This window comes from Thamnophis sirtalis, unplaced genomic scaffold (assembly GCF_051295495.1).
Source record: "Thamnophis sirtalis isolate CommonGarterSnake01/CBP01778 unplaced genomic scaffold, rThaSir2_p1.2 scaffold_2, whole genome shotgun sequence".
NCBI lineage: Eukaryota > Metazoa > Chordata > Lepidosauria > Squamata > Natricidae > Thamnophis > Thamnophis sirtalis.
In genome coordinates this window covers 38,301,526-38,314,433 of record NW_028261382.1, presented here as the reverse complement: position 1 = coordinate 38,314,433, position 12,908 = coordinate 38,301,526, and the positions used below count along the sequence as shown (strand labels likewise).

Below are 12,908 nucleotides of genomic sequence, written 5' to 3'. Positions count from 1 at the left end.
TCACAAATGAGCTACTCAGCAGGCTTCATGAGTGGAAAATCACCTGCGTTTAGTTCCTTCGGGAGATCCGTACGAACTGCCAGCCAAGAAGCCTGTTGAAGGGAGTTAAGACGTCGTAGACGGCCCTCACTCTCTTAAGGGCCTAGGAGGACCCAGAGCTCAATGCAAGAGCATTGCCAAAAAGGCATTAACAGTTGTTACCCTCATTCTGTTTCTTCTCCGGTAACATTGATAACTATGGCATATAACACCTTTGCCAGACCAATTCTTGAATACAGCTCCCCTGCCTGGAATCCACACTGTATTTCGGACATTAATACGACTGAGCGAGTCCAGAGGTATTTCACGAGAAGAGTCCTCCATTCCTCGGGCTCAAAATTTTGGGCATGGACAACCTGGAACTATGCTACCTTGGTCTGCCCTAAGCGTAGCATACAAAACTGTCTGCTACAACATCCTACCTGTCAACAACTACTTCAGCTTCAACCTCAATAACACACAAACGAAAGATACAAACTCAAGGTTAACCACTCCAAACTCGATTGCAGAAAATACGGCTTCAGCCACAGAATGGTCATTGCCTGGAATGCTCTACCTGACTCCGTTGTTACGCCCTCAAACCCCCATAACTTTCCCCTAAGACTGTCTAGCGTGGACCTCACCCCATTCGTAAGAGGTCTTTAAAGGGGGGAGGGTGCACAGCGTGCCTTCCGTCCCTGTCCTACTGTCCCCATTTATTCATATCCATTTCCTGTATTCATGTCCATGTCTATACTTATACCTGTCATCTAATACATTTGACAAACTTAATAAAATAAATAAATAATAAATAAGGTCCAAGGCTATCAAACCCCAAATCCAAAAGAGGAAACGTGATCCCTCTTCATCGGACTAAACCCTTTCTGGCAATCCCTAACCACAACAGCCTCTCAACTGGAAGTTCGAATTTCCTGCTTTTACAGTGATGGAAACCCAGCGCCTGGCCCTGGATAAACAAACCAGAATTCCTCTGCGTCCTCCAGACCATCATTCCCGGCTTCCAAAACCAACAAAGGACTCTCGAGCGAGGTTTTCTCAACCTTGGCAGCTCGGAAGGATGCGTGGGCTTCGACACGGCCGGCTGGGGAATTCTGGGAGTTGAAATCCATAGGTGGTCCAGAGGCTAAGATGGAGAAGCCCCGCTCTGAATTTCTCCCCGGCGTTGTTGTTCTACAGTCCCTTCCTCCTCTGGCAGTTTGATCTGCAAACCAGGGACCTTCTCATCAAATCAGCTACTAAGGTTCTACTCGGTGGGCCATTCAGCCTCTTCGCCCTTCAATGTTTTTATAACTGACTAGCTGATAACCTGGCGTTGCTCTGGTCTTTATTTATCCTAATCCTATATTAAATAGCTCCCTTCTGGCACTGATGACGTTACCTAGTCGGGTCATAAAATGTCTGCAAGGAAACCAGCCAGCTCAGAGACCACCAAGGACCCCACAGTACTCCTCCTCCTCCTCCTCTCCACACGAACCACTCCCCTCTAGCACTGATGTTGTTCCCTAGTTGGGTCATGAAATATCTACAGGAAAACCACCCACATAACACCAAGGACCCCACAGTTGTCCTTGTGCTCCTCCTCCACTTCCTCCTCCTCCTTTCCACAAATCCCACTCCCTTCTAACACTGATGATGCTACCTAGTTGGGTCATGAAATGTCTGCAAAGAAAACCACCAAGCTCAGAGAGCACCACACTTCAACCCTGAGCTACCAATAGTCTCTTCTATCAGTAACCTAAAAGGGAAGTGGTGGCTCAGTGGCTAAGATGCTGAGCTTGTCGATCAGAAAGGTCGGTGGTTCAAATCCCTCGTGCCGCGTAACGGAGGGAGCTCTCATGACTTGTCCCAGCTTCTGCCAACCTAGCAGTCCGAAAGCACGTAAAAAATGCAGGTAGAAAAATAGGGACCTGCTTTGGTGGGAAGGGAACAGCCTTCCGTGCGCCTTTGGCATTGAGTCATGCTGGGCACATGACCACGGAGATGTCTCCGGACAGCGCTGGCTCTTCTGCTTTGAAAGGGAGATGAGCACGTATGTGCAAGGGGAACCTTTGCTTTGAGTTCTCCAACAGACAGAGTCCCCCAAATGACCACGAAAATGCTTGATTTTGATTCAGGATCATTTATAAACCATTCTGGACAAATATCCTGGACAAAGGATAAATATATATGCTTTGAATCCACTTTTTCAAACTTTTGAGTATATATATATATATATATATGTGTGTGTGTGTGTGTGTGTGTGTGTGTGTGTGTGTGTGTGTGTGTTGTGTTTGTGCTGATATATATATATATATATATATATATATATATATATATATATATATATATATATATATATATATATATATATATATATATATATATATATATATATATATATATATATGCCATCTTTTGACACTCAAGCAACCCGCAGCGCTGACTGGCTGGAGGAAAATGACGTGCCCTTGTTTCTGCTTTCAAAACTGACAGCAGTTTTGGAGAGAGAGAAAAAATTCTTGGCCCGCCTGATGTTTGCCTTTGAGTGGCATCCTGACTAATCCACCATTGAAATCCTGGAAAAACAAAAGTTATTAAGTACAATGCCATGGGAAAGAGGAGGGGGGGAGAAATTGCTCTTCAAATTTGGAAAATAGAGACGGCTGCCCATTGCAGAAACGCAGCAGAGCGACGATGCGAGGAAGGGACTTCACCATGTCCCGAGTGGAAAGTATGCGCTGAGCTACAGCGAACATCTAATGGCCAACATTCCCCAGAAATGCCATAATTAATATGATTAATCCTTTTCCTGGTTGAAGGGAGGGGCAACAAATGTTTTCCTCGCTCTCAACGTGGATTGGAAATCCACTCCCCTAAATCCCAAATCCCGAAGAATTCGCAAAGATGGAAATCCGAAGGGAACATTAAATTTAGCAGGGAAATATATGAAGCTAAAAGCAACTTTTGTCACTAACGCATTGCCCCCTCCCACAACTCCCCCCCCCCTTTTTTTGGCCTTCCTTAGATTTGGTTAAGTGTTCTTCTTGGAAAGTCCAAGTGATTTTATCTTCTTCTTTTTTATCCACCAAACTGGAGCAGGGCATTAGATAGCCAAAGGCCGGCTGTCTGGGCCTTTTTTTCTCACAAACCTGCCTCAACCATGGAAGAGGAAAGAGGCAGAACTTTTTTTGTGGCCTAGAAGTTACAGTAATAAAAAAAATCACCTGTTTGGCCAGTACCTTTGTCCCATGTTGGAGGGGGGGGGAGGAGGAGAGGGAGAAGAAGAAGGAGAGGGGGAGAAGGGGGGGAAGAGGAGGAGGAAGAGGGGAAAGGTTAAAGGGGAAGGCAAGCGAGAGGAGGAAAGGAAGAGAAAGACAAAGAGGAAGAGATGGAGATGGGGAAGCACACTATCCTTTCTCACTTGAGCATGGCATGAGTTGGGCCAAGGGGAACTGAGGCAGCCAAGACCCATTGTTTATTCCATTTCCCTGCTTTCTCCTGGAAAAGATAAGAAAAGAAAGAAAGAAAGAAAGAAAGAAAGAAAGAAAGAAAGAAAGAAAAGAGGAGGAGGAGAGTTGAAGGGGATGGGGAAGAAAGTAAGAGGAGGAGAGAAAAGGAAGAGATGGAGATGAAGAAGCACACTATCCTTTCTCACTTGAGCATGGCATGAGGTGGGAAAGGGGAAACTGAAGCAGCCAAGATCCACTGCTTATTTCATTCCCCTGCTGTCTCCTGGAAAAGATAAGAAAAAAAGGAAGGAAGGAAGTAGGGAGGGAAGGAGGGAAAGAGGGAGGGAAGGAAGGAAGAAAGAAAGGAAGGAGGAAGGAAGAAAGAAAGGAAGGAGGGAGGGAGGAAAGAAAGGAGGGAGGAGGGAAGGAAGGAAGGAGGGAGGAAAGAAAGGAAGGAGGGAGGGAGGAGGGAAGGAAGGAAGGAGGGAGGGAGGAAAGAAAGGAAGGTGGGAGGAGGGAAGGAAGGAAAGAGGGAGGGAGGGAAACAGAGAAGGAACTTTGGGACAAGGACTTCAAAAGTTCCTCATTCATCCCCCCCCCCACAAAAGGGGCCATTCTTCTCCAGGTGCCCCACAGAGCCCCTTTCTAGAAGGTCTCCTCCTCCAGACAAGGAGACCCACTAGAGGCCTAGAGCAGAACTGAGGGGGAACAAAGCCAAAATCTACTTTTCAATCACTGCAGCTGTGCTGGACTTACCTTCCAAATAGCAGCTGGAGGAAGAAGATAGGCCCTTTTTCGACTTGCAACCGACTAATTTCAGGCAAATCTCCAACATTTTCATTGGTTAGAGGAACACCTCCGGCCGATACTCTCCACGGAGGGCCCCCCCCCCCCAGATTTTCCTCTTCTCCCTCAACCTTCAAACCCCCCAAAAATTCCTCTCTCCCTTTTTTTTAACCAAAAATAATAATAATTCCGCTATAAATCCAGCCTTCTGAAAACGTTAATTCAACGCCGACCATCCATTTTTGACACCTTCACATCGCGCCTCTCCCCAAAAGTTAGAAGCTGCTTGTCCTGAGCTTCGCATTCTTCTACGCTCCCTTAAGCGGCTCCGGCAGGAAAGAAAGAGAGAAGTTGGCTTTTTTAAAAAAAAGAAAAGGGAGGAAAAAAGAGGAGGGGGAATGGAGGGAGAGCGAAAGCGAAGTTACTTGGAGCAAAGGCTCCTGAATTTCCCCATCCCTCCTCCGTCTTCCCGCCCCTCCGTCCGTCCGTCCGTCCGTCTGTCCAGGGAGGGAGGGGAGGGGAGGGCAGGGGCTGGTTTGCTGCTCCTCGCTCAGCCAGACGCCTGGATTGCAAAGCTTGAATTGCCAACAAAGGCCTTCCTTCATTCTTTGGCCTGACATCAGGAAGGCCTGGACCGCCCACCGCACATACTTAACTCCTGAGAGTCCCGGTTTTGTTGAGAGCAAAAGAGTCAAGCATGCAACTTTGGGAGAGAGAGAGAGAGAGACAGACAGAGAGACAGACAGAGAGAAAACAGAGACAGACAGACAGAGAGAGAGAGAAAGATAGAGAGAAAGACAGAGAGAGAGAGACAGAGAGATGGGGGAGATAGAGAGACAGAGAGAGACACACAGGGAGAAAGAGACAGAAATACAGGGAGTGAGGGGGAGAGAGACAGACAGAGAGAGATAGAAATACAGGGAGAGAGGGGGAGAGAGAGACAGAGAGAAAGACAGAGAGAGGGGGAAAGAGACAGAGAAACAGAGAGACAGACACACAGAGAGAAAGACAGGGAGAGGGGGAGAGAAAGAGAGGGAGGGAGAGTTTCTGAAATTCTTTGAGAGTCTACAATGCCCCTCCCCCCTCCAATTTGATCATGAACTAAATTAAACCCTGTTTGGCTCTTCAAGATCAGCTGTCAACTAGGTGCTGTCAACCAGGACTCCTCATTTCCCAACCGACCTGTATAAGTCTGATTTTTCCCCTTGTTTTCCAGAGAATTCAGGAAGGAAGGCTCCCTTGGCAGAGAGGACGGCTATTTCATCTCACAATGGCCGGAAGGAATTCCTGTTCAGAGAGCGATCCAGCTATCTGATAGCCATGGTTTGGTTTGCTCTGGGTTCTGTCCCTGGTTCCTAAGCCTCTGATCTTAGGCCTCCTAACCTCGCCTTGCGAGCCCTGGGTGGCTTTCACCTCCCTCCCTCCCCTATGCTAAGTAAGGTGGGTCGAGGCAGAGCTATCCTGGACCAAGGGAACCAAGAGATGCCTTCGGAGACTGGGGTGCTCCATGGTCCCTGGTTTTGAAGAAGAGGTTGGACAACCATTTGTCCGGAATAGGAGGTCGTGGCCAGTCAGTGGCCAGGGGAGCTGGCAGCAGATTCGGACAGTGAGGAGGTTGGGGAGGAACATGGGCCAGGCCTGGACTCTGGTGATGGCCAAAAGGGAAGCCGTTCTCCGGGCTGTTTTAAGAGCCAAGGTGGCGCAGTGGTTAAATGCAGCACTGCAGGCTACTGCTAGATCAGCAGGTCAGCGGTTCAAATCTCACCGGCTCAGGGTTGACTCAGCCTTCCATCCTTCCGAGGTGGGTAAAATGAGGACCCAGATTGTTGGGGGCAATATGCTGACTCTCTGTAAACCGCTTAGAGAGGCCTGAAAGGCCTATGAAGCGGTATATAAGTCTACTGCTATTGTTTTCAGGGCCGTTTCCAGTCTGTTTGGGGGGCCATTTTCAGGCCATTTTGGGTCATTTTCAGGCCGTTTTCCAGGTTATTTTTTGGGCAAAATACAGACTGAAAACGACACAAAAAATGGCCTGAAAATGCCCCCAAAACAGTCCCCCAAACATCTTCGGGGTTTCCGGTGCACATGCATGGGCACATACACGGGCATGCGTGTGCGTTCTGGTTTGGGCACTGCCAATGTTCTGCATCCCTGGCCTAATCCATTTGCCTTGATAAGCCGAGTTGAGCATGAAGACTCGGGGGGGGGGAAGGGGGGAGTGACAGCAAACCACGAGAGAACCCAAGATTATGTAACCGGGGGGGGGGGTGTCTCTGGGGCCGCCAACCCGGGGAGAAAACAATTCTGGGAAACTGGGGTGTGGCTGCGCTCGGAGGGGCTTGTCACGAGAGCAAGGCCTGGAAGCAACCGAGAGCCCTCCTTAAGGTTCTTGGGCTTTCTGTAACCGGAGGCCCGTCTCCAGCCGCCCAGCTGCAGGATTCCAGAAAGAATTCCAGTGGAATTACTAAATGGGATTGCTAAACCCGCCCGCACCCCCACCCACCCACCCACCCCGCACCCGCTACCCCTCGAGATCGCCAAGCAACAAGGTTAACGCACTCGGAGCCAAAGGACTAAGACTGAGTCAGAGAAAGATATTTGGACAGCCTTTCTCAACGCCAGCCCAACTTTTTTCCCCTCCTCCTCCTCCTTCTCCCTTTCTCTTTCTCAGCCCCCCTCCTCCTCCTTTTTCCCTTCCCTTCTTCTCCTTTCCTTCTCCCCTTTTCTTTCTCCTTCTCCACTTCTTCTCCTTCTTTCCTTCTCCTTTCCCTTTTCTTTCCACTTCTCCCTCCCGCTCTCTTTCTCCCCTTCCCCTGTTCCTTCTTTCCTTTGCCTTCCTCCCTTCTCTTTCTCCCCCCACATCCTCCTCCTCCTCCTCCTCACATTCCACCCTCCCCGAGATGAGTAGAAATTCAAACATATTTCCAGAGCTTCGTGACCGAAATGGAAATGTTTAGGATGGGTGGGACAATTGAGACTTTCATGATTTTTAATGAAAACACAGAGAGATTCACCGGAGGGCCTGGGATGCCAAGGCTAAACACATTCACCTTCCATCCTGCCTCAGTTTTACAACCTGTTCCCCTGGGGAATAATCCCACGGGTGACCCTGTGCCAACCTTGAGGAGGGCATGACCTCACCACCTGACCTGGAAGTCTTTCTTCTTAAGCCAGGGTGGGGCGTCTATTTTGTATCCCTGGGTTACAGTGCCACACCCAGAAGCCAAAACAACCTCCTTCCTCAACTCATTTTAAAACATCAAACATAAAGCTGGAAGGGACCTCGGAGGTCTTCTAGTCTAACCTGCTGTTCAAGGCAGGAGGCCTTATACTATCGCAGTCCAAATGGTTGTCCAACCTCTCCTTGAAAACCTCCAGCGATGGAGCACCCACAACTTCCGGAGGCAACTTCCGTCCCACTGATTCATCGCTCCCATTGTCAGGAAATGTCTCCTTAGCTCTAGGTGGCTTCTCCCTCTCAAGCGCTTCTACCTGTTACTTCTTGCCCTGCCCTCAAATGCTGTGGAGAATAAGCTGCAGACGTACAGAGCCGACAGTGTGGAGGGGACGTCTTCGGAAACAACCAGATTAAATTGTTTGTTTTAAAAAAGTAGGCAAAAGGACCAGAATCTTGCATGTTCTTCTCCCATTTCTAAGGAGACTTCAAGGGGGAATGGTGTTCTACAGGGGAAAGATTGTCATCTGCACCTCCATAACTGTCTGGTTGGGCTGTGCAACCCATCAAGGCAGACACGGACTTCAGAGGAGAATCAGAACTGCAGAAAAATCAATGGCTGCCAACCTTCCTTCCATGGAGGACCTAGACACGGCCCGAGTCAAAAAGAGGGCGGTGAAAATATCTACAGACCCCTCGCATCCTGGACATGAATTGTTTCAACTCCTGCCCTCAAAACGACGTTATAGGGCCCTGCACACCAGAACAACTAGACACAAGGACAATTCCCCCCGCCCCAAAAGCCATCACTCTGCTAAACAAATAATTCCCTCACCACTGTCAAATTATCTACTAAGACTGTGTTACTGTTATTCTTCTCTTCCTTCCTAGTACCTAACTCTTTCCTAGTACCTGTCTCTTTCCACTTGTAAATATAACCATGTTGCTTGTATCTTTAAATTTTATATTGTTTCATTTGTTCCCTAGTATAATTTGATTGCTTATTAGTAACCTATGACTATCACTAAGTGTTGTATCTTATGATTCTGGATGAATGCATTCTATTTTATTTTTATGTACACTGAGAGTATCTGCACCAAAGAAAAATTCCTTCTGTGGCCAATCACACTTGGCCAATAAAGAATTATATTCTATTCCATTCCATTCTATTTGTATTCTATTCTATTCAATTCTATTCTACTCCTTATTCTATTCTATCCCTTATTCTATTCTATTCTACCCAGATTCTATTCTATTCTATTCTATTCTACTCTACTCTATTAACATTTGGCTCACCAAAGCTTGCGAGGTTTGGGGCTAGCACAATGATATATCCTCAGTTCTTGGAGGTGAGAAGGTTAAGATTTTGACCATCTGTCCCCCTTTCTGGCTGGAGAACAACCCCCCCCCCCCCAGGGCATCTTAGATCTAAGAGAATATGCACACGAGCGAGCGAGTGTGTGTATCAGTGGAAGCTCCATCAAGCTCAACAGAGGCGAAGCAGATGGTTGCTGGACCCCTTCCAACATCTAGCAGATGACCAGCGCCATGGGGGACATACACAACCTCATCTTTGAGAGGACAAGGGTCCCACAGCAGAAAACTGCATGTCGGCCAGCACACCCTTCCTTCAACTGCAGAGACAATCATGATCTCATTAAGGCACCACCAGCAAGTGTGTTTTCTATCTTAACGTGCTGTTGGAGTGGGGGTGTTATTTGAAAAGCCTCTCGCTCAAGTAAATAAATACCAGTTGTATTTGGGGAAGGAAACTATGTGTGGTGGGAGAAACGATCTGGAAGAGGAGAGGGGACCTCTTTTTAAGCAGGAAAAGATGAGTCCAAATAGCAGCATTTAAGACTTGTGCACCGCTGCCTAGTACTTTTACAGCCCTCTCTAAGCAATTTACAGAGTCAGCCAATTGCCCCCAACTATCTGGCTCCTCATTTTACCCACCTCGGAAGGATGGGAGGCTGAGTCAACCAGGAGCCTGGTGAGAATCGAACTGCCAACTTGCAGGTAGCCGGCAGGCAGCAGAAGTAGCCTGCAGTACTGTACTCTAACCATTGTGACACCTCGGCTCAATATAACATGGTTGCTGGATTCACACAACATACAGCCCTCAAAGAAATCTGACAATGCTAATACATCTATGTTGGTTTTCCTGAAGCATTAAATCTTATATACCTATTTTAGGCTAGGATTTGAACTAAGCCAGGATTTGACCATGGCTTTGTACTCCAGGTTCAGGCTGGGTCACCAGAATGAAAGCTGCAACCTTTAGCTCGGCATCGATGCAAAAATGGCAACTCTTATTTTACTCTCTGAATAAAATCTAACTTTAGAATGGGATTCAATGCTCTGAACCGCCATTAGATGGCAGCAAAATCTAGAGTTTTTCTCTTGCTCTCTGACACCATCTAGTGTTGCTCTGGAGGTGTGCAATGCAGATCAAGTAACGCTAAAAAAACCTCGCCAAATGTCAGCATGCAGGTTGACCTAAACGTACCACCATAACGGAACCTGGAATTTCTATTGTACATTATGACAGTCGTGTGTCAATTTTATCCACTACATGACGCTACAACAGTCTAAATACAAACTGGCTGACAAGCCTCTGAATTTTGATCATGTGACCATGGGGATGATGCAAGGGTCGTTAAGTGTGGAAAATGATCATAAGCCACTTTTTTTAGTGTCATTTTAACTTTGAACGGTTACTAAAAAAAACTGTTGTAAGTCAAGGACTATCTATTTCAGATAAATGGCTGCCCAGTCTCTTCTTGAAAGCCTCCAGTGATGGAGCACCCACAACTTCTGGTGGCAAGATGTTCCACTGACTAAAAAGCCTAATGCCACAGGAGAAGATGAGTTTTGTTGGAATAAGAGAAAATAAATAACATACACCACACTCTCTCAGACACGCACACAGCACAGCCGCCCAGAAGACGGGAGAGAATTCGAACTATTTAAAACATATGACTTTGCTTTTAATTTATCGTCTCCATGCATTTATTTTAACCCAAATTACCAAGTATGTGGCCTGGAGCATCTGAGGAGCCGCTGGGAATGCTTGAAATAAAAGGAAATAAACCAGTTAAATACAAAACTCTTTCCAAACGCAGCGGAGAGGGAAGAGTTAATGGTTCCATAGGAAAGAGGATCAGGTTGCATCCGAAGGGAGGAAAGGAAAGAAAAAGAGAATTGCAGAACTGGATGGGAGTTGAAGGAGGAGGAGCTAAGGTTCTTCCAAAGCTCTTTCTAGGCTTCTTAAAAGAAAATGGAAAGAACAAAAAGGAAACTTCGGTGCCTTTTCAGCCCAAAAGGTATACAGGCAGCCCTTGACTTTCAATGGCTCATTTAGTGACCATTCAAAGTTACGACGGTGCTGGAAAAAAGGGACTTGGGACCATTTTTCATCGTTATGACCTTTGTTGCGTCACACAATCAAAATTCAGACGCTTGGCAACTGACTCTCATTTATGACGGCCACAGTGTCCCGGGGTCATGCGATCCCCTTCCCCATCTCCGAACAAGCAAAGTCAATGGGGAAGCCAGATTCACTTAACAACCGGGTGACTACCTTATCAACTGCAGTGACACACTTAACAACCGAGGCCGTAAAACGGTGCCACGCTCGCTTAAACAACGTCTCACTTAACCAGAGGAATTTTGAGCTGAATGGTGGTCGTAAGTCAAGGTCTGCCTGTAACACATAGCCCTTGATTTTGCGGCCACAGCTGAGCCCAACATTTTGGTTGCTAAGTGAGACAGCTGTCCCCCCTTTTTCGACCTGCAGTTGTTAAGGGAATCACAGAGGCTATGAAGCTAGTGAAGAAGCGCCCAAATTTTGATCACACGAATCTTTGCAATGGTTATAAGTGTGGGGCATGGTCATAAGTCCCTTCTTTGGTGCCGTTGCAAGTTCGAATGGTCACTAAACAAACTGTTGTAAGCCGAGGACTGCCTGTACCGTAGTCCCTATTCTTTCAAACCAAAAAGTAACAGAGATTGGGCATTAGAAAAAAAGTATTTTTCTTGCCATTTATTTTTCTCTTTTCAAATCTTTTGACTGGAATTTGGGCATCCTGTTGCCAGCCGACAAGATTGGGCGTGAAGTCACAAGGCCTTCTCCTCTGAGGTTGCTCTTATTACGGTTTACGAAATCCAGTGTGTTGCAGTTTGTAGAGAGAGCCTCCGAAGAGAAGAGAGGAGAGGAGGGGAGGTGTGGAGGAGAAGAGAAGAGAAAGGAGAGGAGAGGAGAAGAGGGGAGGGGAGGAGAACAGAGGAGGGGAGGAGAGGAAAAAACCATTTGGGCCAGCTGTGTTTTCCCAGCTGTGTGTTGAATGCCCAGCCATGTCTTCCAGTGGGAGGGGAAGGAGCCCAGCTAAGGGCTCCAAGAATTGGCAAGAAGCAGAAGGGAAGGAGGGAAAAAAATTAGGGGAAGATTACGGGTACTCAGGCCTTGAAAACCTAAGGAATAACGGAAGGGACCCTGGAGGTCTCCTAGTCCAACCCCTTACTCAAGCAGGAGGCCCTAAACCATTTCTGACAAGTGAGTGTCCAGTCTCTTTTTAAAAACCTCCAGTATTGGGCACCCACGACTTCTTGTGGCAAGCCGTTCCACTGGTTCATTGTTCTCACGGTCAGGAAATTTCTCCTTCACTCTAGGCTGGATTCCTCCTTCATTAATTGTCAGAGAAAGACGTCACTGCCTCTCATAGCATCGGCCTAACCGCTTTGAGGGCTTGTGCACTCCGGGTAGTTTGCGAATGACCGTGTGATTCGCTTAACAACTCCAAACAAAAACGGTCCTAAAATTGTGGCTAACAACTGCTTCACTGAGTGCAAGTTGAGGACTAGCTGCATCACGAGGATAGCTAAAAGAGCACAACAACAGGAAACGCAACAAACCCACCGCAGCTTTGACAAATGCTTTTCCAATTCAGATGCCACAAGGAACACACACTCACACAACCGCACATGTCCCCTTTTCTTCCTAAGCAGCGACAAAACACGGAAGGCACCCAGAAGACGTGTGGCCTACTTAAGGTTGCTTCCCAGTAACCGTGTTGAAAGGCGACGCCGCGTTAAGTGAAACCAGCCAGGATGGGGAGAGGAAGCTTTGGGGTTCTCAGCAGCAACTTCACGGAGACGTTGAGGGAACATTTTGCCTCTACAAGACCACAACTCTGGGAAGGCCACAGGGCAGAGTCAGGCCGGCCTATTCCCAGGTGGCCTATTCCCAGGATGGCGAACCTACGCCAGGCGCATCGTCGCCAGCTGCTCATCTGGTTTTCTTCGCGGGGCCAAAGCGTTGGGAAATGGCCCAAAAATGGCCCAAAACCAGGCTGTTTTGGGTCCATTTCCAGGCCGTTTGTCAGGCTGGTTTTGCCCCCCAAAAGAGCCTGAAAACTGCCCTGAAAACGGCCCCGAAAAACAGCCCAAAACAGCTGAAAAACAGGCATGCACATGCTGGC

At 47.6% G+C, this 12,908-nt stretch overlaps 1 protein-coding gene across 4 annotated transcripts in view; it reads right to left on the bottom strand.

Annotated features, from left to right (window-relative positions):
- The window catches only part of ABL1 (ABL proto-oncogene 1, non-receptor tyrosine kinase), a 67,417-nt gene that overhangs the window by 28,708 nt on the left and 25,801 nt on the right, over window positions 1-12,908 (bottom strand). For 2 of the 4 annotated variants that reach the window (XM_087704941.1, XM_087704942.1), the window contains exon 1: window positions 4,224-5,018. The exons of the other annotated variants lie outside the window; for them this stretch is intronic. In XM_087704941.1, coding sequence (XP_087561067.1) covers window positions 4,224-4,308 — 85 coding nt within the window. In that variant the 5' untranslated portion in view covers window positions 4,309-5,018. Of the gene's footprint in view, window positions 1-4,223; window positions 5,019-12,908 lie in introns of those variants that run through there. 4 annotated transcript variants of the gene reach the window in all.